General features: G+C 39.2%; 1 protein-coding gene across 10 annotated transcripts in view; it reads left to right on the top strand.

Annotated features, from left to right (window-relative positions):
• The window catches only part of GARRE1 (granule associated Rac and RHOG effector 1), a 133,062-nt gene that overhangs the window by 65,581 nt on the left and 42,253 nt on the right, over positions 1-25,228 (top strand). For all 10 annotated transcript variants that reach the window (XM_077132215.1, XM_077132213.1, XM_077132212.1 and 7 more), the window contains 5 exons: positions 14,886-15,098; positions 18,430-18,570; positions 18,790-18,885; positions 18,998-19,159; positions 23,129-23,287. In XM_077132215.1, coding sequence (XP_076988330.1) covers positions 14,886-15,098; positions 18,430-18,570; positions 18,790-18,885; positions 18,998-19,159; positions 23,129-23,287 — 771 coding nt within the window. The remainder of the gene's footprint in view (positions 1-14,885; positions 15,099-18,429; positions 18,571-18,789; positions 18,886-18,997; positions 19,160-23,128; positions 23,288-25,228) is intronic.

The raw sequence follows: 25,228 nt of genomic DNA, 5'->3' as shown, positions 1-25,228 counted from the left end.
GACATTTTATAGAGGTGGATTGCATGGCACCTGCTGTCTGCATTCCTTCTTTTGATATCTGGGAACATCTCTGCTAGTGGTTTTTGTGATTTTGTTTAATCCCAGTGTTCCTGCAAGATGCTAGGCTGGCTGAATTAAGTTGGCTAATTTTTCTTTGATTTATCTCTATCACAGTTTCATTTGTCTTTGGGCTCTCAGATCCTAACTAAGGACCATTTGCAATTAAAACATGTAGTTCATATTAAGGAAGTACATAGATGAGCAATAACTTATATTTTATTTATTATAAAGTTACATATTCACCTCTTTTTACACACTTGATAGTTTTCTTAAATAAAATTTATTTTTCAGTACAAATGTATATAAATAAAAGAGTTGAGTTGACTTGTGGTTCCTGCGTTCATTCCACATGTATTTATCACACGCTTTGTTTGTGCCAGGTGCTGTACCAGGCACTGTGTACAGCAGTGAACAAGACAAACAAAAATCTCTTCCTTCACATAAATAGAAGAGAGTTGCAATTTCAAACTTAAAAACTTCATCATTGAGAAAGTGACATATGAGTAAAGACCTGAAGGAGGTGAAGGACCAAGCGGTATTGATAATCAAGAAAAGAAGATTCCAGGCAGTGGGGACAGCCCGAGGCAGAAGCAAAGCTGGAATGTTTGATGAACAGTGAGGAACCTGTTAGGGCTGGAACAGAGTGAATGAAAGGAAGAATGGTGGAAAGATCAGAAAGGTAAAGAAACTTTGGCCTTTCAAGGTGGCCAAAGAGGAGGCAGGATGAGGTCACCCTCCAAAAGGAAAGTGAAGAGAGGGCAGTGGGAACAGCAGCAATGTCACTTGTCTCCTTGCTTTTCTTACATCTTGACAGCTTCAAGGTACAGTTCCACAGTGGGGCCTAAGTTTTGGGTTTTGTCATCTTGGCTGGTGCTCTGTGTAGAAAGTTCAGGAGTCCAGAGCACCTATAGAACTCCCAAGAGTTGTATGTCTTTAAGGGGAGTATAGCTTATATCTTCTAGTGCTTTTTTTTTTTTAATTTTTTATTAATCAAAAAAAAATTATGAGAAAGAAACACAAACATTCCCAACACATACACTCAGCAATTCACAATATCATCACATAGTTGCATATTCATCATCATAATCATTTCCCAGAACATTTAGCATCAATTCAGAAAAAGGAATAAAAAGACAACAGAAAAAATAAAACAAAAACAGAACAAAAAAATTTTACATGCCATACCTCTTACTGCTCCCTTTCATTGATCACTAGCATTTCAAACTAAATTTATTTTAACATTTGTTCCCCCTATTATTTATTTTTACTCCATATGTTCTACTCATCTGTCGGCAAGATAGAAAAAGGAGCATCAGACACAAAGTTTTCACAATCACATAGTCACATTGTGAAAGCTATATCATTATACAATCATCATCAAGAAACATGGCTATTGGAACACAGCTGTACATTTTCAGGCAGTTCTCTCCAGCCTCTCCATTACATCTTAAATAACAAGGTGATATCTACTTAGCGTAAGAATAACCTCCAGGATAACCTCTTGACTCCGTTTGGAATTTCTCAGCCATTCACACTTTGTCTCATTTCACTCTTCCCCCTTTTGGTTGAGAAGGTTTTCTCAATCCCTTGCTGCTGGGTCTTAGCTTATTCTAGAGTTTTTCTTAATTCCTTGATGCTGAATCTCAGCTCATTCTGGGATTTCTGTCCCACGTTGCCAGGAGGATCCACACCCCTTGATGCTGAATCTCAGCTCATTCTGGGATTTCTGTCCCACGTTGCCAGGAGGATCCACACCCCTGGGAGTCATGTCCCACATAGACAGGGGGAAGATGGTGAGTTTGTTTGCTGTGTTGGCTGGAGAGAGAAGCCACATCTGAGCAACAAAAGAGGTTCTCTTGGGGTGACTCTTAGGCCTAATTTTAAGTAGGCTTGACCTATCCCCTGTGGGGTTAAGTTTCATATGAACAAACCCCGAAACTGGGCGCTCAGCCTAGAGCTTTGGTTGTCCACTCTGCTTGTGAGAATATCAAGAATTCAACTTGGGGAAGTTGAGTTTTCCCCTGTTCTCACCATTCCCCAAAGGGGACTTTGCAAATACTTTCCCACTCACTATCATATCACTCTGGGATTCATCAGGGCATCATGTGGACAAACCAACAAAATCTCATGTCCTACACAAAGTTCCATGTACTTAAGATGTTCAACCAACTATCTGCATAAGTTATATTAGGAGATGCAGTAGTCAAATTATAAATTTGTACCAAATAAACATTTTTTGCTTTAGTCTCACGCATAAGTTGAAATTTTAAAATATTAATTACCACCTATTTTCAGCACACTGCAGTAATGACATTCTTTTGTTCTTCCTCATGCAAAAACATTTTTTAAACTAGTACATTTAGTTACTATCATTATACACTCTAGGCATTCCTAGATTATACCAGCCCTCCTCCCTCTATCGTTCTCACATGCAGCTTCATTCAGTGTTTTAACATAATTGTATTACAGTTAGGTAATAATTTGCTGTCCATTTCTGAGTTTTTATATTCAGTCCTGTTGCACAATCTGTATCCCTTCAGCTCCAATTCCCTAATATCTTACCCTATTTCTATCTCCTGATGGTCTCTGTTACCAACGAAATATTCCAAGTTTATTCACTAATGTCAGTTCATATCAGTGAGACCACACAGTATTTGTCCTTTTGTTTCTGGCTAATCACACTCAGTATAATGTCCTTAAGGTCCATTCATATTGTAACATACTTCATAACTTTATTCTGTCTTAAGCTGCATAATATTCCATCTTATGTATATGCCACAGTTTGTTTAACCAATTGTCTGTTGATGGACATTTTGGCTGCTTCCATCTCTTGGTAATTGTTAATAATGCTGCTATAAACATTGGTGTGCAAATGTCCATTTGTGTCCTTGCCCTCATGTCCTTTGAGTAGAGACAGCATACAGATGGGTCCTGTTTTGTAATCCATTCTGCCAGGCTATGTCTTTTGATTGGGGAGTTTAATCCATTAACATTCAGTGTTATTACTGCATGGGTAGTACTTTCTTCTACTATTTTGCCTTCTGGATTTTATATGTCATATCTAATTTTCCTTCTTTTTACCTTTACTCATAGTCTTCCTTTCTACCCTCTTCTCCACACCTCTCTCTTCTGTCTTTGTATCTGTCTCTAGTGCTCCCTTTACTATTTCTGGCAGAGCTGGTCTCTTGGTCACAAATTCTCTCAGTGATTTTTTGTCTGAAAATGTTTTAATTTCTGCCTCATTTTTGAAGGATAGTTTTGCTGGATATAGAATTCTTGGTTGGCAGTTTTTCTCTTTTAGTAGTTTAAATATATCATCCCACTGTCTTCTTGCCTCCATGGTTTCTGCTGAGAAATCTACACATAGTCTTATTGGGCTTCCCTTGTATGTGGTGGATTGCTTTTCTCTTGCTGCTTTCAAGATTCTCTCTTTCTCTTTTACCTCTGACATTCTGATTAGTAAATGTCTTGGAGTATGTCTATTTGGATCTATTCTCTTTGGGGTACGCTGCACTTCTTGGATCTTCAATTTTAAGTCTTTCAAAGAGTTGGGAAATTTTCAGTGATAGTTTCCTCCATTAGTTTTACTCCTCCTTTTCCCTTCTCTTCTCCTTCTGGGATACCCACAACATGTATATTCATGCGCTTCATATTGTCTTTGAATTCCCTGAGTCCCTGCTCATATTTTTCCATTTTTTTCCCTATATTTTCTTTTTCTTGTCCGATTTCAGATGTTCCGTCCTCCAGTTCACTAATCCTATGTTCTGTCTCTCGAAATCTACCATCATAGAGTTCCACTGTTTTTTTTTCCATCTCTTCTACCTTGCCTCTCATTCCCATAAGTTCTGTGATTTGTTTTTTCAGACTCTCCATTTCTTCTTTTTGTTCATTCCTTGCCTTCTTTATATCCTCCCTCAATTCATTGATTTGGTTTTTGATGAGGTTTTCCATGTCTGTTTGTATATTCTGAATTAATTGTTTCAGCTCCTGTATGTCATTTGAATTGTTGGTTTATTCCTTTGGGCCATATCTTCAATTTTCCTAGTGTGATTTGTTATTTTTTGCTGGCCTCTAGGCATTTAATTACCTTAATTAGTTTATTCTGGAGATTGCTTTCACTTCTTTTACCTAGGGTTTTCTTGCTGGATGAATTCATTGTCTATCTGTTCTTTGACATTCAGTTCAGCTTTATCTGGACCTGTAGCTTAAGTTTTGTTTAACAGAGGAGAATTTTTCAGTTCTTGTTTTCTTGTTTCTTGCTCTGCTTGTGTGGTGCCTTTCCCACACACACACTTAGGAGGGTCTACTTAGATATTATAGACCCTAGCCAGATTTTCCCAGACCAAACTGGCCTCCTATCAGGAGGAAAGAGTCACCTGCGTTGGTTTTCCTGTGAAGTCTCTGGGCTCTGTTTTTCTTATCCTGCCCAGTATGTGGCACTTGTCTGACTACAGGTCCCACCAGCATAAGATGATGCAGTACCTTTAACTTTGGCAGACTCTCTCTGCTGGGGGCGTGCTGGAGACAGAGGAGAGGTTATAGGCTGGTTTAAATGGCTTCAAATTACCAAGCCCTGGTGTCTGAATTCCTTGAGGGAGGGATTCCACCTGAGTGGGCTTTACCCCTCCCCTGGGGAAGGCATAGGCTCCAGACAAGGCCCCAAATGAGCTCACTTCTGCCTATGCCTGGGGCAGTTGCAGCCTGAGAAGTCCTGCTGCTATATCCAAAGGCAGTCAAGCCTTTGTAGAAACACAGCAACAAAAACCTCTGTTTCCTTCTGTTTTTTTTTTTTTTTTTTTTTTTTATCTTTCCCTTTTTTCTGTCAGCCCTGCCCCCTTGGCGCTGGGGCAGAAATGAGCAACCTCTTCTTTGACCAGGTTCACCTGAGCTGGGGGCCTATTTTTAGTAGTCAGAATTTGTTAATTAATTCCACAATTGGTGTTTGATTGTGCTCAGTCCCTGCTGCTGGTAAAGTTCCTTTCCTTTCCCCTCTGGGAGGCAGCCTGTTGGGGAGGGGCACCGGCCACCACTGCTTGGGAAACTCACGGTTCTGTGGGGGCTCGCAGCGGGTCCAACTGGTCCAGACTGGGGTATGCTATGTGTCTGGTCACTGACGCGGCCCCAGGAGCTGTTCTGTACTGTTTCTGGTTATTTAGTAGTTGTTCTGGAGGACAAACTAAAATGTGCACATTGTTCAGCCGCCATCTTGGCCCAGAAGTCAGTCTTAAGGTTTTTAACATGAGCAGATGGGTCACTGGAAAAGCTGTCTTCTGAGATGGGCAGCGGTAGGGGAGACATGGGCTAGAATAATATGTCAGTGAATGCCTCAGACATCCAAGGGGAATATCAAGTAGATATAGATAGATAGTTATAACGCATCTGGAGTTCAGGACTGAGTTCCGGAATGCAAATGTAGATTTCGGAACCATCAGAGAATAATGGTATTTAAAGTTTTAAAACTGGATGAGATCATCCAAGGGTGAGTCAGCCCTGGGGCACACTAATTTAGAGGTCTGAAGATAAATAGGAAGCAAAAAGGATCTTGGGTAAGGAGTAGTTGGAGAGTTAAGAAGAAGGTGAAGCAAGTGCAGTGATCTGGAGCCATGAAGCAAGGAGGAGAGAGGGGGCCCACCATTTCAGGTGTTTTGAGAGGAGGTGTGAGGCCCTCTCTCCACCTCATCCCAAGACTTGCCATAGTTATTGCCAGTGGGATACAGTGTGAATAAAACTGGCTATTAAGTGTCCCATCTGTCATGTAGGGATGGCAATCCCTATCTCAATGAGGTGACACAAGGAAGGCATCTGGTACGATGTACCCTCACGGGCAGAGGACTTCTCTCCTGAATGATGTGTCATTGTGAAGCTAATTTTGTGGAATTGAATTTCCATCTACAAATTCCCTGTTTTTTGAATCAGTTTATCAATTGGGATATTTTAGTATTTTTCTTATTAAAGTGACAACTTGTAACAAAAAATGCCCTTGCATCGATGCATCAAGAAGAAGAATTTTCTGAACTTTGTTAGGCTATATGGTATCTGGGTGACTTAAATATATCTTTATCTTGCCCTAAGTAAACCTACAATATTGTTTTGTTTCTTTTATAGAAAAAACTTGCATTTTGAATGGGGAAAATTTACTCTAAGAGCAGAGTCCTTTGTCTGCAGTAATTGATGTGGACTTATTTAGAGGGCCAGTTATTATCATGATATTTTATAATTATCCTTGTTGGTTATATTAAGATTTTTGGTATATTTGATTTTGTAAAGCAAGCAACAGAACAAAAATATGATCTCGTTTTTTGTAATAAACAGCTAAGGAAAGAATGTAGGTTATTTGGGAAACGTAGTCAGTGGTTATATCTGTTTAGTAAAATTTGGGTGCTATGTATTTTTTTATTTTATTCATCTAATTTTTGTGTGTTTTTTTTGTAATTTATTTGCAGTGAATATGTATGTATTATTTGCCCCGGGCTGCATTAACAGAGTCACAAACTGCATGGCTGTAACAACAGAAATGTGTAATCTTACATTTCTGGAGGCCAGACCTTCAAAGTTAAGGTGTTAGCAAGGTTTCCAACTTTGATGTCTTAAAGAGGCTCTGAGGAAAAAATACTTTCCTCGTCTCTTCCTAGCTTTTGGTGGTTGCCAGCAATCCTTGTCAGTGTTCCTTGGCTTGTAGACACATTAAATCCACTCTGCCTCTGTCTTCATGTATTTTTAGGGGGAATATAATTCAATCTATACATAGTACTATTGATTGAAAAGGTTTTGTGTACCACAGTACTTAGCCCATGAAGTAGCACTCAGAAACCATCTTTGCGAAATACTTTAACCAGCAGTAAAGCGGCCTGTCCAGGGGCAGAATGTAATCTCCTTGGAATTATTAGCATTTGTTGTTGACCCTTGGACATGTGTTAGCTTTCTTTCCGCTTGCCTTTTCTCCCCTAGTTCTTTCTCCTGTACATACTGCAGCTGCTTTTTTATCTTCTAGGTTGAGTTAATGTGATTAAAACCACAAAGAGGTTTTTATCGTTGTTTTGTTTGTTTGCTATATATTTAAACACTCACTGTAATTGGTTTTTAGGTCAGACTATATATGTTAGCTTCAGTAGACTTGTTTTTTTACATTTTTATACTGTAAGCTAATCTTCAGAAAGCACTTTGCCTGGGCCAGGCAAGGTCCATAACATTCTCTATTTCTCTGGAGCCACATTTAGGTCTTTGTATGATATTCTAGCCTCCTGGCTAGGTCATTATGTAACTATTCTGGAATTGTCCTAAGAACGCAAGAGTCCTTATGAAAAACAAGCTTGAGGAGTTGAATTCTGCTCTTTCTCCCCTTACTATAGCAGCCCCTGCATAAAGTCATCCTTGCTGTTAAAAGAAAAAAAGACAAGACTGTGGACCCTTGGAACTAAATGTAATGTGTAAGGTAAAAGTAAGTATTGAAGAGAAAGAAATAACAGAATGAATTTGGAATTTCTAAAAAAGTAGCCTGTCCAGATCTACTTCATTTTTACCCACCCTGGACTTTTAAACTGATCAGATATAAATGCTAGCACCCTGAAAATATTTGATAACATGATATATATGACAATTTACTTGTTTGTCATTCTGCAGGGATCTGAGAGTGATGAACTTGAGTGAGGTAAGCAGAGCAGTGAGCTTAAAGAGGAATTACTGTGTCCATGTGAAAATCACAAGGTGTGTTGGGAGTTGGGGTAAACTTGGACAACTCCGTAATTCCAAACACACGCAGTTATTGAGGACTGGTTCAGGCTTTCAGCTGGTCACTAGAAGAGGAATAACTAAAATCAGCTCCAAATTGTGATATATTCTAGAAAGTAGAGTTAAATTCTAGGTTGATTCTCAACAGCCATGGTGTTGTAGGAAGGGTGGTCTTTTGAGGGTTCAAAAAAGGATGGCCTTAAATTAAATAGATTTACAACCTGCATAAAATGTTAAAATCATAAAAAGGAAAAGGTCTTCTGGCTATATCCATGAACACAACACCCTTAGCAGTGACTATGGTGTGTATACAGAAAAATGGAAGGTGAAAATGCGCCATTTTCCTCTACTGTCAGGCATTCCCAGAAAACAGCATTCAGTTTCAGGTCTCTGGTGGCTGTTTGGAATCCAGAACACTCACAGGCATTTGGAGGCAGAAGTGCAAAGTCACTGTCTATATTCAGCAGTTGGGCCTTTATAAGGAATGTAAGCCATATGAAGGTTTTTCTTTATGCCAAGTCTCTGCAGGCCTCTTATTGTCTGAAATTCTATCAACTTAGGATGTATTCGGGACAAATGGACTTATTCTTTTTTTTAATGCAAATATAGAGGGAGGCTTAAATCAGATTGCTTTTTTAATAACTCTTAAATGGGATGAAGGATTGAACAGCAGTGTGTTTGGGTTTGGAAGTCCTTAAAAGGTAGAAAAGCTACTCTTTTTCCCAAGCCCCATGTTCCTCCTCCTGGTTTAACAACAGCACTTCTTCCAGCCCATGTTGGCTCTATGCCTCCTCTCTGTGCTTGCATTATGTTAACCTTCAGTACACACCTTTATTCTGGCCTAAACCAGTTAGATTTGAGTTTCTGGGATGTGCCTGGTCTCAGTGCTGCCAGCCCACAGCTGTTTCCAGCTGTCTAGAGTCTATCAAAAGCAGTGGGACACAGTTGCTAAATGCATCAGTGCTCGAGTCAAGGGACCACTATGCCACACCCAGTTTGTGTCCCCTTGGCAAAGTTTCATAACCTTCCTTCGCCTCAGTCTTATCTATAAAATGGGGATGACCACAGAGTTGTTCCTAGGATTAAATGAGATAGTTGATGTGAAATCCTTAGCATAGACTCAAGTACATGCTAAGCCCATGTTGGCAGCTGCTCTGTGTTGTGGAGGTCACCCCATTTTGAGATCCGTACCATGTAGGAGTGCCACACAGGGTGTGTTCCACATTGCTATTGGCCCTCTCCCTTCCCCACTGGTAGAAGACTGAACCCTGGCTCTCAGTCTCCATTCCCACACCAAGGCCGAATATGTTGTGGGAAACTTCATGGTTCCTGCACAAGATTCCTTCTCTTTTTCTTTTTAGAATCCACTCATGATTGTGGCTCCATCCCGCATCTTGTCATAGGGAGACGAAACGTAAAGGTTAAGAACACAGTTTTTATAGTCAAACAGAGCTGGCTTCAGGTCCCTACTGTAATACTTATTCTCTGTTTGACATTGAGTAGCTTTCTTTTTCTCTCTTTTTTGCTAAGCCTTCCTCATCTGTAAAGTGGTGACTTGCTCTTATCTCACAGGGTCACCTCACTGCACATAAAGTACCTGGAATGGGTTAAGCATACAATAAATGGTAACTTGATAGAGCTAGAACTGTAGCTCCACTGACACTCGAGTGTGTGTGTCTATGACCACTCTACTTAAGAGCTGCTGGCCGTCCTAGGGTCATGCTCTGCCAAATTCATTATGTTAGATCTCTCAGGAAAATGAGAAGTCTTTAGCAAGAGCAGAGCTGAGCTAAGACTAAGATATGAGCTATCATAGAGACATGAGGGGCAGTGGTGAGCTGGAAGTTGAACTCTGCCCTCTCTCAAGAGAAAGTGATGTTTATGTATCTGTAACTTTAGGTAAATTTCATTAGAGATATTCTGTGAAACAGCCATTTCAGAGGTCCACCATAAATAACTATTGGTTTAGTGGGCTTTTTTTAAAAAAATTATTTATTTATTAATTAAAAAAAAATTAACAAAAACATTAACATATCATTCCGTTCTACATGTATAATTAGTAATTCTCAATATCATCACATAGTTGCATATTCATCATTTCTTAGAACATTTGCATCAATTCAGAAAAAGAAAAAGACAACAGAAAAAGAAATAAAATGATAACAGAGAAAAAAAAAATTATGCATACCATACCCCTTACCCCTCGCTTTCGTTTATCACTAGCATTTCAAACTTAATTTCTTTTAACATTTGTTCCCCCTATTATTTATTTTCATTCCATGTGTTCTACTTGTCTGTTGACGTGGTAGATAAAAGGAGCATCAGACACAAGGTTGTCACAATCACACACATTGTGAAAGCTATCATTGTTCAGTCATCATCAAGAAACGTGGCTACTGGAACACAGCTCTACATTTTCAGGCAGTTCCCTCCAGCCTCTTGACTACATCTTGAATAACAAGGTGATATCTACTTAATGCCTAAGAATAACCTCCAGGATAAGCTCTCGACTCTGTTTGGAATCTCTCAGCCATTGACACTTTGTCTCATTTCCCTCTTCCCCCTTTTGGTCGAGAAGGTTTTCTCAGTCCCTTGATGCTGAGTGTGGTAGTTAGATTAGTTGTCAACTTGGCCAGGTGAAGGCACCTAGTTCTGTTGCTGTGGACATGAGCCAATGGTAGGTGAATCTCATCTGTTGCTAATTACATCTGCAGTCGGCTAGGAGGCGTGTCTGCTGCAATGAGTGACGGACGTTTTGACTTAATTGGCTGGTGCTTAAATGAGAGAATGCAATGTAGCACAGCCAAGCAGCTCAGCATTCCTCATCTCAGCACTAGCAGCTCAGCCCAGGCCTTTGCAGATGCAGAAAGAAGTCACCCCAGGAAAAGTTGTTGGAACCCAGGGGCCTGGAGAGAAGACCAGCAGAGACCATCTTGTACCTTCCACGTAAGAAAGAACCTCAGTGGAAAGTTAGCTGCCTTTCCTTTTATTAAAAGCCAATCCGTCTCTGGTGTGTTGCATTCCGGCAGCTAGCAAACTAGAACGCTGAGTCTCAGCTCATTCTAGGGTTTTTCTCAATCCCTTGATGCTGAGTCTCAGCTCATTCCAGGATTTCTGTCCCACGTTGCCAGGAAGGTCCACACCCCTGGGAGTCATGTCCCACATAGACAGGGGGAGGGTGGTGAGTTTGCTTGTTGTGTTGGCTGGAGAGAGAGGTCACTTCTGAGCAACAAAAGAAGCTCTCTTGGGGGTGACTCTTAGGTTTGGTTGGCTTTTAATGAATTGTTTGTAGCATAAATATTTTATCAAAACCATAATTTAGGTTGATGTTCTTTGCGTCATGAATAGGAGGAGGGAGTTGCAGAGAAGCTGAGCTCTTGTTCTTATCATTTGTTATTTACAGGGAAGAAACTCAGAGAAGTTAAATGACTTGTCCATGGGCAAATGTGTAATAAATCAAGGGAATCTGCATACTGAATGTCTGCCTGTTTTTTTTCTTCCTCCCTTTCATTTAATCAACCTTTAGGGATATCTAGGTAATAGCCATTTTGAGTTCTTCGCTGGCAACGGGTGTTGATCTTGTGGTATAGAGATATGAAACTGGTTGATGTTCTTGGAGAGACTGGCACATCTAGGTTTAAGGGCTTATCTGGAGACCTTAAATTTCTGAAGAAAATAAACTTACTAGGTAAAACATTTTTAGTGTCTTAGAGCCCACAGTATTCTTTAGAGTTTTCAGGAATACTGTTGGTTGGGGCTTGGCATACTGTGGCAATTTATAGAATCTGGCTGAAGCTGTTGTAAGAATAACCTCCAGAATGATCTCTTGGCTCTATTTGAAATCTCTTAGCCACTGAAACTGTATTTATTTTCTCCATTTCTTCCTTTTGGTCAAGAAGGCATTGTCATTCCCACAGTACCAGGGCTAGGGTCATCTCTGGGGATCATGTCCCATGATGATAGGGAGACTTATACCCCTGGGAGTTACGTCCCACAAAGAGGGGAGGTTATTGATTTTATTTGCCAAGTTGTCTTAGAGAGAGAGGCCACATCTGAGCAACAAAAGAGTTTCTCTGGGGATGACATTTAGGCATAGTTATAAGTAAGCCTAGCTTCGCCATTGCTGAGATAAGTTTCATAAGCTTCAAGCTCGAGGGCTTGGATTATTAAATTGGGAGTCCTTAGTGCTTGGGAGAATATTAGGAATTACTCAGGTGGGGAAGATTAATACTTCCACATTTTCCTCTAGTCCCTCAAGGGGACTTTGCAAATACTTTTTTATTTTCTGCCCCAAATACACTGGAATGTATCAGGATATTACTTTAACCTTTACAAAATAATAATATCTCCTTCCCTATTCTCGTTTCTATGTAATTAGGTTATTTAAATAAACTGGGATATCTGCCTTTTAAAACCTTCCAGCATTTCTTCCCCAACTTATTCCTGTAGCCATTTTGCTGCCCCATAGCAAGAGGTCTCCTGTGTCTAGGAGTGAAAATGTGGCCCAGACAGGCATTGTCAGAAGAGTGTCCTATTCTGGACCTAGGGGCCCTGCATTAGACCTTCAGAATTTTATATTTTAGAAGGGGGAAGGGGAAGCTCTTTCTTTCCCCTTGGTCATTTCCTTACTACCTGACCCTTAGTGTGCATTCTCTCAGCAGCACCTTGCCTTATATAGCTATTTATTGGTTTGTTCTCTCCCTTAGCCCCACCCCACTAGAGTGTAATCAGTATGATGACACAGATGTGCTTATCATCTTTCTTATAGTATCCTCTAGCTTTTTTGTGCTTTGTACATTTTAGGCATTCACATATTACATATTTGTTGGAAGAATGAATGACTCAGTTAAATCGGTCAGAAGCTGTGATTGTAACTCCAGAGCTGGTAGTGCATGGCCTTTCCACCTCCTCCCTGCCCTTCCCTGTGGCCTGCCAGGTTACTGAGGGAGGAGAAGGGAAGGAAGAGTTTGTGTCCCGGAGGACCCAGCTCCGTGCTTCCTCTCTGTGCTTGCATTGTATAAACCTTCAGTATACACCTTTATTCTGGCCTACAACAGTTAAATTTGAGTTTCTGGGATGTGTTTGGTCTCAGTTCTGCCAGCCCACAGCTGTTTCCAGCTGTCTAGAGTCTATCAAAGGCAGTGGGACACAGTTGCTAAATGCATCAATACTCGAGTCAAGGGACCACTGTGTCACACCCAGTTTGTGTCCCCTTGACAAAGTTTCATAACCTTCCTTTGCCTCAGTCTTACCTACAAAATGGGGATGACCACAGAGTTGTTCCTAGGATTAAATGAAATAGTTGATGTGAAATCTTTAGCATAGACTCGCATACATGCTCAGTGCTCAAAGCTGGCTATTGTTATATACAGTAGTAAATAACTGCTGTTTATTCTATTCATGACACATATCTAGGTTCCAAGATTTGCTGAGCAATCTAACACAGATCACTGATGGGGAGGAGCTGTGAGGGAGGTGTGAGTGGAAACCAGGAGGTTTGCAGGGGCGGGGTTCAGTTTGTGGTTCTGGTTGTTCACTATGAAGGGGAGGGTACTTTGGTGAGAGATTTGTGCAAGTATTTTTGTTTGTTTTAGTTGGTCCTGGCGATTTCCACAGAGGTTAAAATATTCAAAGGGTATAAATGTCACTGCTGAGAACTAGCCTGCCCCTATTTCTCTAGGAATCAGAACTCTGATGGTGAGGATGGAAAAGGCACATAGTAAAGGGCAGCATCTGGCATATGTGCTGGGGGTGAGAGGTCAGAGACTGAGCCTGATTTGAGGCTGCTCTAAGGTATTAGAACTGGACTGGAGGATGGGCACTGGGTTTGGGTTCAAGTTCTTTGTAGTGATCAAAAACAGTACCCCAGCCTTCCCCACTTCCCACAGCAGTGTCCTAAATGCTGGCAGAGAGTGGGCCTCTCAGATGTGCATATATTAGATATATTGCAAAGTCAGTAAAGTAATTTTTTGTAAGTTATCTGCTATGGGAGCCAATGAAGTATGAAATACTTTCCACAGAAAAATGAATTTAAATGTTGTACCACATTATAAAAGCACTGCAAAAGTTTTTGTTGTTCTTGTTGACAAATTACGAAGAGCAAAACAAATGTAAAAGATTAGGGGAAAATGTCTCTGGAAGGTCTCTGCTCAAATTACTTTGCAAGTGGCAGGTTCCTGCTCTATTGTAAAGACAAGGAAATAAAAAATCATAGAAGACACTCACTCTAGCTTTGGTTAACACAAGAAAGAAAATGGAACAACGAACAATATCAGAGAACAGTTTCACCCAATGCCAAATAATGAGGGCAGTGCCAATAAGTTGGCAGATGAATGCACATTCATATCTTAAATTGAAATAAAATGTTCATAGTATGTATATAGTATTTTAAAAAATGAATTACCTACTTTAATGGACTTTTTCATTAGCCAACCACTAATGTTTCTGGTGAGTGGGTTTCCACTATACTGACTATTAGACTTGTCAAACATGTTGATAATTCAGAAATAGTTCACACCTCCCTGAGAGAATTTTGTTGACTTTTAAAAAACTGGTCTGCCAGCTGTTTTGCAAGACTGGAAATATGACATATAACTATGTTAACAGCGTGCCTGCTGGAACTGGTAAATTTGGATTCCATTTCCAATAGAATGTCATCTTATAGTCAGACTGACCTTCTTTCAGATTTCTGATGACATGACTTTTATTCCTCCCTCTGAATACTGTGTGGACATAATTGGGATTGTAGGTTGCTCTGGTTCAGCAAGAGTTCAAAGACAACAATGAAGGTATCAACCAGAATTCAGGGTAGGGGAGTGATAACAGGAGTGGTGGAGGCTTGATGGGAAATTGAAAACCCATTTGAGCCTTGGGGCTTGCTATTTGGTTGAAGCATTTTGAGTTCTGGGTATCAGGCATCCAGGTCCAGACATGAGAACCAAGGCAGATCCTCCTAAGCATGGTGGCTTTTTAACTTTACATGATTATGGCTTTCTAATTAATTGTTGCTTTCTACTCAAGTTGATAGATGAGGATTTATTTTACTAATCCAGAAATTACTTGCAACCTAAAAATCCCTGGCTCTCTTGTTTTCACAGGTGTTGGGACGATGTTTCTTGACAGTGGTGCAAGTCCATTTCCAGTTTTTGACCCAGGCATTACAGAAGGTCCAGCCAGTGGCCCATTCTTGCTTTGCTGAGGTTGTTGTGCCAGAAAAAAAGAACAGCAGCAGTGGCACCGGTGGCTTATCTGGCATGAGCCACACACCTGAACTGGAGGAAGCTGTGCGATCCTGGCGGGGGGCTGCTGAGGTAACCCTGGCTTTGGGGAAACTGGTATCCTATGTTCAAATAAGAGACTCTAGCTCAAAAGAGCTGTTTATTTTGACTTAAAGTTTTAAGGTGTTACATTAGTTATTCACTCATTTAACAGTGAATGCCTTTGTGCAGTTTATGTCAGGCATGTGTCAGGCACTAGGGTGACAGGTCTTACCAATAGGTTACTGTGGGAAAAGACTTATAGAGATAGCAGTAAAGTGCCATACTGGAGGGTTGCCAGAGCTTCAGAAGAAGGGCCTTGTCTCTAAGTGGATGTGGTATAGCGAAGTTTCCAGGAAGAGGGATCAAGGAAAAAAGTCTGGAGCCTAAATCTGTGTGAAACTGGCTAGGGCAGGTGAGGTAAGCCAGGTGGCTAGGTAGAGATGAACAAGCAGGAGTATGCTTGCAGATAAATGGAATGGTAGTCCTCTGAGCCACAGTTGCATGAGTGAAAGCTCAGTGAGACAGGGAGTTTTGTCTGGTTTTTGATAGCCAAGTCATTCTTTTTAAAAATGCTTGCTATCTTTGTAGCTTTTTTCTTCTTTAAACTCCTTAACTGGTCCAACTCTGCCTAGATCTTCATTCATCAGTTGTTTTGCATGTGATTTGAGCAGTCTTCCAGTATTACTTTATTTGACTTCATGAAACCTTTCATCCTTTGAAAGATTGACTGCTTTCCCAAACAGCAGATATGTTTATAAAATTCAGCCATGAGCAACAGACCACCATGTGGTTGACTCCATTAGTAGATGGACAGAGCATTTGTTTGGGATCATCTTGCCTGGAGATCAGCGATGGAGGACAGGAGTTGTTTACAGGGCTGATTGTACATGTTCATCCATGAACATTCTCCTCCCATAATGTTGTCTGCTTTCCAATACAACCTTGTAACCATCTCAGAGGACTCACCACCATAGTGGACCCCAGGTACCTGCAACCCCCAGAGTAGGAATCCAACCTGCTATGAGATTCTCTATTCCTTTGCAAGTCACTCTTGTGCAGGATCTCTTTCTACAGTCAGAAGAATTAGAATTTAAATATGAGTCAATCAAAAACCCACCTTAAGAAAAAAGAGGTATCTCTTAATGAAACTTCTGTAGTCAATGACAACACATTTCTTGTAAGCATTTTAATATTCCTTTGTCGCACGTAAGGGGAAAAAAAGCCTTCCAAGTTGAGACTTTAACCAGGATGATATCTTTCATTTTATAGAATAAAAGATCATTTATCATTAAGGAGTAGTATATTGATTTGTTATATAATGTCTACTTTGAACTATGGTATAATTAAATTGGCAAAGTGTTTCACTTTATTGTTTAGAAATCTTTAATCAAATTTTTAAAAAATTATTTTTTTGCATTTTAACATTGTACATTCTCTAATTTTTAAAATTTTGTGTTCACTGCATTGTTGTTGTTTCCTTTGACTTTTGTTTTCATCCCTCTTTTCACATTGGAGGCTTTCCTCAGGTTTCTTGGTGTTTATCAGAGAATTGCAGGTGACTGTGTAGTGGGGCCCCAACCCTTATTCTTCTCACTTGGCTTTACAACCCTCTGTAAAGGTGGGGTGTTCCAGCTGCAGTGCTCCAACCTCGTTATCACTGAACTCATTCAGGAAATCTTAGTACCTGGCTAATGGTCTTCCTCTCCACTCCACCTACTGTCATCATTCATGTAGGGAACCCACCTGCTAGGAACCCTTGCCATAGTCCTTCGAGCTCCTCTCCTTCATCTTTTCATATACCCATATCAGCCTGTCCCTCTCACACTCCCTTCCCTTCCAACCAATAATCTTGTCTCATATTACACTGAGAAAATAAAATCCAGCTACCACCAGCCCCCTTCTTCATATCACTAAAGCAACAGGCCCCCTCTCTTTATACCCATCTTCTCTGCCTTCCTTCCTCTTTACAGCAGAGGAGGTGCCCTATCCTCCTGTCCAGGGCTTGCCCTACTCCTACACATGTTCCATTCTTGAGGACCTGGTTCTGTTGAGGGACATTTTATTTCCTTTCCCTCATTCTGAGCTTATTCCCACCAGCACACAAACCTGATTAAAAACACAAAAATTCTCCCCACTTTGCCCTCTTTCTCTGCTCCTTTTCACAACCAACTTTTTTCATTCTAAAGGAAAAATTATTATGAATCTTTTAATAATGTAACACATACCATATATCTTCCCTTTAGCATTGTCAAATAAATCTTAACATTTGACCAGATTTGCTTCAGACCTTTTATTTCTAAAAGAAAAGAATCATTACAAATGCAGTTGTCTTCTTTGTATCTCTCTACTGTCTTAACCACATCCTTTCCTTTCATTTTGTTTTGTTTCGGGGTGTAATAGTCTGGGAATCTAACCCGGATCTCCTACATGTGCATTATACCACTGAACCACCTGTGCACGCTACAGCCTTTCCTTTTTAGAGATAACCTCTATCTTGAATTTGGGGTTTGTGACTCCCATGCATATTTTTCTATTTTTACCGTAGATGTACTTATCTATAAATAATATAAAGTATTATTTTGCATGATTTCAAATTTTATATAAATGGTGTCTATTCAGCTCACAGAAATTTGGCTTCCACTTCTACACTGGCACATGACTTTTCTTGTCAGGGTCACTGGTACCTTCCATAAAGCCAAATCCAGAGAACCCCTTTGACCCCATTCAGCAACTCAGAATAGCATGGGCCACTCTTTCCCTTGGAAATGCTCTCTTCATGTGGTTTCATTATAGCAGGTTTTCTTTGTTTCTCTCTGGGGCCATCCTTTATTCATATACTTCCCTCGCTTCTTCTCAGTAAACTTTGCAGCTTTTGTTCCTCAAGGCTCTGTTGTAGATGCCCTTCTCCTAGTCTTGGGGTTTTTTTAAGTTCTGTTTTTCCTTTAATGTTCCAGTGTATGTTTTTTCTCTTCCACATTAGCCTGACTTTTTTAATTCTGTGTTTAGGAGTGTCAAACCATATATACATATTTTTTTTAATTTTCTTTTTTACTCTGGAAACCTCAAGTGCCAATATTCTAGGTTATCTGTCTTTTTGTAGCAGGGAAATTAAGAATGGGTGAACAGTTTTTATATATACATACATATATTTGTGTATATAATAGCAGGTAAATAAGTCCCTTTTTAAGGGTTTCTAAAATAGGGTGATGCCATACCATGTCTGTTTTCTCTTCAGGATGGTTTATTTTGGCTGCTCATTTTGTAATAATCCAGAACCCCTTGTTTGTTTGTTCTTTTTCTAATTTTTAGGTGGTTTAAATTTTTTTAAAAAAAACTTGCTGGTAACTATAGCATCCTCTTTTACCTACTATTTGTGTTCCAGGCAACATCTAGACTTAGAGAAAGAGGCTGTGATGGCTGCCTGGCAGGAATTGAAGTTCAGCAGCTCTTCTGTTCTCAAAGTGCAGCAATTCCTGAGCACCAGCTAAAAGAACTGAACATTAAGATCGACAGTGCTTTGCATGTAAGTTTTTTCAGGACAGGCATATTCATATTCAAGGGATGGAGAAAAGGAAGTAAAAGTTCTGAAATTTAACCAGTTGGCAAGAATAATAAAATGGTAATTGACTTGAAGTCTTTTACTAACTTTAGAAACTTTAAATTTCTGTTTTCACTAAATTTTGCTATATTATGCTCTGTTGTATAACCTTAATCTTGATTCTTGAAAACAATTTCTTCATAGGCATATAAAATAGCTCTGGATAGCTTAGGCCACTGTGAATACGCAATGAAAGCTGGCTTCCACCTGAATCCAAAGGCAATTGAAGCAAGTTTGCAGGTACATTTTTATTTCTGGAAGCTCTCTGGAGCTGTGGTGTGGCAATCTAATGTGAGCCAAGTGATAGCTGTGCTGTGGGTCATCTCTCCTCTCCTGTCCAAACCTTTTCCAGGGCTGCTGCAGCGAGGCGGAAGCCCAGCAGACGGGGCGGAGGCAGACACCCCCGCAGCCCATGCAGTGTGAGCTCCCCACCGTTCCTGTGCAGATAGGATCACACTTCCTGAAGGGGGTCTCCTTCAATGAGTCGGCCGCTGACAATCTGAAACTTAAGACGGTAGCAACCCAAGTGAACTTTAAAAATAGAGTTTCCAGGGAAACAGTGGGCTTGTGAAGAATATAGATTAAAAAACATAACCCAGTGCATAGATGTTATATAACACAATGGAATATTACTCAGCTATAAAAAGGAATGAAGTTTTGATGCACTGTACAACATGGATAAACCTTGAAGACATCATGTTGACTGAAATAAGCCAGATACAAAAAGACACCTATTGTATGATCTCACTTATATGAAATACTTAGGATAAGCAAATCCAAAGAGACAGATAGTAGATTACAGGTTACTAGGGGCTGGGGTGAGCAGAATGGGAAGATATTGTTTAATGGGTGCAAAGTTTATTTTTTAGGTAATTAAGAATTTGGGGTAATAGATGTTGGTGATGGTAGTACAGTATTGTGAATTAATTAATACCACTGAATTGTACACTTGAAAGTGGTTAAAATGCGAGATTTTTAGTTGTATGTATTTTACTACAGTAAAAAGTTAAAACAAAAACATAACTAAGGCCATGGCAGGAGGCATTGGGATTTCTCAGTAAGCTGGTGTCTAAAAGCAGATGAGTATTAAATTTTTTTTAATTGAGGTAAAATTCACATAGCATAAAATTAACCATTTTAAAGTATGCAGTTTGGTGGCATTTAGTAATTCCACAGTGTTGTACAAGTCACCTCTATCTAGTGCCAAAATATTTTTATCATCTAAAAAGGAAACTCTATACTCCTTAAGTGATCACTGATCACTCCCCATTTTCCCCTGCCTCCAGCCCCTGGCAGCCACTAATTTCTTTTCTGTCTCTATGGATTTATCTCTTCTTGATATTTCATGTAAATGGAATCATACAATATATGATATTTTCTTTCTGGCTTCTTTCACTTATGTTTTGGAGACTCATCCATGTTGTAGCATGCTATCAGAATTTTATTCTTTTTTGTGGCTGCATAATAGTCCCTTGCATGAATATATTAACATTTGTTCATTCATCGCTCTGACCATGGATATTTGGGTTCTTTTTACCTTTTGGCTATTATAAGTATGCTACTATGAACATTCATGTACAAGATTTCTTTGAATACCTGTTCTTAATTGTTTTGCTTATATACCTAGTACTGGAATTGTGGTTTATATGGTAATTTTTTACTTAACTTTTTGAGGAACCACCAAACTGTTTTCCACAATAGCTGTACCATTTTAAACTCACCCCAGAAGTTTATAGTGTTACAGTTTCTCCACATCCTCACCAGCATTTGTTATCAATTTGTCAGTCTGTTTTCTGAATGTTTGAGTATAGGCTATATATATCATGTTTCTTGAACATGTAGTACTGTACGTACACTTATGTAACCATGTAAAATACATTTATCAAATTCAAGAAATTTAACATTGATATAAAACTTGCTGTTTGTATTCTATTTTTTTTTTATTTGTCCCAATACTGTCCCTTTGAGCCTTTCTTCTCCATTACAAGATCTGATTCAGCAATCCCATCATGTATTGTGCTTGTCATTGTCTCTTTAGTTCTTTTTTAATTGTGGGAACATACATATAACGCAAACTTTCCCATCTCAACCACTCCCAAGCATAGCACTCAGTGAGATTAATATTGCAGTACCCTCACCATCTTCCATTACTCAAACTTTCCCATCTCCCCAAACAGAAATTCTACCCCCATTATGCATTAAGTCCCCATTACCCTTGCCCCCACCTCTAGAAACCTGTATTCTAATTTCTATCTCTAGGAGTTTACATAGTCTCTAATATTTTCTTTGTAGTTACCAAAGGGCCAAAATTTACATCCTGAATGTATAACAATCTCATTTGGTTTAATACCAACTTAACTTCAGTTATCTGCACAAACTATGTTCTTTTACTCCATTGTAGCCCCACCTTTATGTAGTCATTGTCACAGATTACATGTTTATACCTTTTGAGTTCAGAATAATTCATTTATCATTATATTTTATGCATTTTCCTTTTAGATCCTATAGGGAGTAAAAAGTAGAGTTACAAACCAAAAATACAATAGTACTGGCGTTTCTATTTATCCATGTCACTGCCCTCACCTCAGATCACTATTTCTTCATTTGACTTCAATCTATTGTCTCTTGCCCTTTCTTTTCAACTTGCCGAACTCTTTTTAGTATCCTTTGTCGGGCCAATTTCATGGTGACAGACTCCCTCGGTTTATGTTTATCTGGGAATGTTTTAATCTCCCTCATTTTTGAAAGGCAATTTTTCCAGATGTAGAATTGTTGGGTGGCAGTTTTTACTTTCAACAATTATATCATTATCGCCTGCTTTCTTGCCTCTGGTTTCTAATGAGAAATTGGCATTTAATCTTAATGAGGCTTCCTTGTACGTGACATGTTGCTTCTGTCTTGCAGCTTTCAGAATTCTTTCTTTATCTTTGGCATTTGACAGTTTAATTATGTCATGGTATGAGTCTATTTGGGTTTATCCTTTTTGGAGTTTGTTGAGTGTCATGTTTTTCATTAAATTTGGGAAGCTTTCAGCCATTATTTCTCCGAATCTTCTTTCTGCCTCTTTCTCTTCTCCTTTTGGGAACTCCCACAATATGTAGATTGGTGTGCTTCATGTTGTGCCACAGGTTCCTCAAACTCTGTTAGTTTTTCTTCTTTCTGCTCTTCATCCTGAATGATTTCAGTTGTCTTATCACATTATTTCCTCTGTCAGTGCCAATCTGCTGTTGAACTCCTCTAGAGAATTTTTAATGGTCCTCAGCTCCATTTAGTTTTTCTTCATAATTTCCGTCTCTCTGTTGATTTTCTCTTTGTATTAGTCTATCATTTTCCTGATTGCCCTTAATTTTTTGTTCCTGTTTTTCTTTATCTCTTTGAGCATATTTAAGACTACTTTTTAAAAGTCAATGCTCTGGGTCTGTTCCTCTTCACTGATGATTTCTAATTCTTTGATCTTATATTTTGCTTAGGCCACCACTTCATATTTCTTCGTGTTTTTTTTTTTGCATCCTGGACATTTTGATATTTTAATGTGTTATTACTGGAATTTAGACTCTGAAGGGTACTTTCCTTAAGCTTGTATCCAGCTAATGTTATGACAGAGTTTCCCTTGACTGCCAGAAGCAAACAAAAAAAAGAAGGAAGAATAAAAGAAAAGACCTTTTCCAGTCTTTGCAAATTGACCAGTGCTAACATGCTCCTTCAGAGCTTATCCATTCAGTGAGTTTAGAGAATAGCTTTAAGCCAAAGCATAGAGCATTGATTGTTTCTGGGGATGTGTTTTGTCTTGGAAATGCACGTGTGGCCGTAGGGATGCCCCTGTTTATGTGGCTCCTGAGTTAATTTTTGTATATTGTGTGAGGCAGGGTTGTATAGTGATTTTTTTAATGAGCTATTTGCCAAGGAGAAATCTTATCATAATACTGCAGTATTAACAAATATTTATGGAGCATCATGTGCCAAGTGCTTCTCATGCAGTGTCTCATTTAATGCTTACCTCTGAGGTGGGAACTGCCCTTCTCTCCATTTGACATATGAGAACTGATGACCAATCTCATACAGCTAGAGAGTAGTAGAGCTGGAGTATGCGCTTATGCCGTGTTTCCAGAGCCTGCATACTGACCACTAGGTCATGCAAAATAAAGTTGAGGTTTCGCTTGGCATTTACTTTTAGCATGTCATTTTGTTTATTTATCCAAAGGAATTTAGAATTTTAAAATCCCTCAACAAATTTGCTTAGTAGTTTGCTAAATAATGCTATATTTTGTTTTACTGTAGAGATTAAATGTGTATCTTAATGTGGGTATATGCATATCTAAATTCTTATTCTACAGGATTGAGAAAATCCCTGAAGGTTGAAGATGACAATTCCTTAAGAAATTAAAATGACATGATTTGGGTGCTTTTCTTTTAGGACAATTTTATGGGACTTAGCATGACTTTATCTTGCAGAGTAATGAACTCTCTTCTTATCGATCTGTAGCATACAATGTTGCAGCTGATCAAGGAAGCAGGCTGCTATAATGGAATCACACCCAGGGATGATCTTCCTGTGACTGAAGTACTGAACCAGGTTTGCCCATCCACATGGCGAGGTGCCTGCAAGACTGCTGTGCAGCTACTGTTTGGCCAGGCTGGGCTGGTGAGTGAATGTGTATGATAGATGAGAAAGAGGGAATAGAGAGAGACTTTTCCAGCCTGTGAGGATGGGGTGTGTACACATCTGTGAAAGTACTGAATACTTAGAAAAGTTATTCTGTGCTATAGATTTTAAACCAAATAGAGAAGATAAAGGAAGACAGCACTAAAAATTCATTTTTTTCTATTATTGATAACATGTTTTTGCTGGGGACCTATTTGGAAAATGATGTAGGTTTTCCTCCTTTTAGGGAAACCACTACATAGTAATGACCTCATAGGGCCCATATGACCTTGCCTCATTACTCTGTAGCTGCAATAGGCATCTTTCTGTTACTCAAATATGCCAAACTTGTCCCTTTCTCAGGCCTTTGCATTTAGTGCTCCTTCTGCTTGGGAATAGTATTCTCTCTGATCTTCATGTGGCTACCTCCTTCTCATCTTTTTGGTGACAGTTCAGATATCACCTCCTCAGAGAGGACTCTTTTGATCATACTAGAATAAGTAGTATCCATGCACAGTCACATTGTGGCTCAGGTGTCAGCTTATCTCTTTCTCAGTAATAAAATAATGTCAGTACAAAAAGATAGTTTGGGGCGGGCCACGGTGGCTCAGCAGGCAAGAATGCTTGCCTGCCATGCCAGAGGACCTGGGTTCGATTCCTGGTGCCTGCCCATGTTAAAAAAAAAAAAAAAATAGTTTGATTTTTCTTTTTCAGTTTTCAGAATGAAGACTTTTTCCAAAGTCTGGTGGGCAGAAGATTGGCATATGAAACTATCATTTAACTGTTTGTTTGGCATAAACTCATATAATTTATCTGGCTTTCTGCAATTAAGTGCTTACTTTTCAGAGCGTTGGCATTTCAGTCAAGAAGTTAGAGAAAGCTAATTAGAGATTGAGAAGATTAAAGGACTGTTTCTAAGTGTGATTCCTACTTTATTCATGAAATGAGCTGTTGGGAAGATGCTGTCCTTTCATTTCATGTGGGTGAGGGCTCGGTGGTCCAACTCATGGTGGTACTACTTTGTGGAGCTGTAGATGCAGGCCTGTCCACACTGCCAAGTTATGCTTTCTCTAGGGTCTGTTTCTGGGTATGGAAACCTCCGAGAGCAAGAGTAAACCATAACCACCACTGAAGTATAGAAGAACCCACTACTTTTACATTAATCCATATTTCCAGAGACTATTTAGCTGAAACCAGGAGAACCATGGTGATGAGATCTCTAGAGAGGAGTGTGCAAAATAAAATAGAAGAAAACAAAATAAGGTAGAAAGACACAGGCTGTTTTGGGTAAGCATTGTGGGTTTTGTTTTTTCATTTAAAGTTTCATATTATTCAAGGAGCAAAAAAGTTCTTCCTATTTCCCTACCCCTCCACTATAGGGCATCTTCATGTATGAATGACAAAGCCTTTTAGATTATGATTGTAGGGACGGAAGGAGAGAGGAAACACCTGCCTGGTACAACAATGGTTATTCCTTGGACAGGAAGCCTTTTCTGAATGGCATTGAAGACTAGCCATGGGAACTCTGTGCTTATCGCAGTAAAAATCTGCTCCATTAGAGGCTGAATTTGGAATTATGTTAAACAAATACACATTTCTGCCACTTTAGAAATATTACACTATTTGGGTTTTAAAGTGTTTATGATTATTTTCTGAAATTTCTTTTAATTGTTTGAAAATGTATTCATCACTTTGTCAAACTCTTAAGAATATATAAGATACTATACCATTTTGTAGTATTAACAAACTCTCCTCCAAATGAGAGGAAATCATTGAAAGAATGCTTGTTCTTCATCTGTCCTGAAATAGTTCTGTTTTTCTTGATGGTTGAAAAAAGTGTTTTTATTTTTAATGGTGTTTTTACTTCTTTCAAGTATATAGAGTAAAAATTACTAAGATAAAAGAAACTAAGTAATTCCTAATTAACATATTTATAGTTTG

Source organism: Tamandua tetradactyla, chromosome 16, assembly GCF_023851605.1.
Source record: "Tamandua tetradactyla isolate mTamTet1 chromosome 16, mTamTet1.pri, whole genome shotgun sequence".
Taxonomy (NCBI): Eukaryota; Metazoa; Chordata; class Mammalia; order Pilosa; family Myrmecophagidae; genus Tamandua; species Tamandua tetradactyla.
This window is presented reverse-complemented; position numbering and strand designations above follow the sequence as displayed.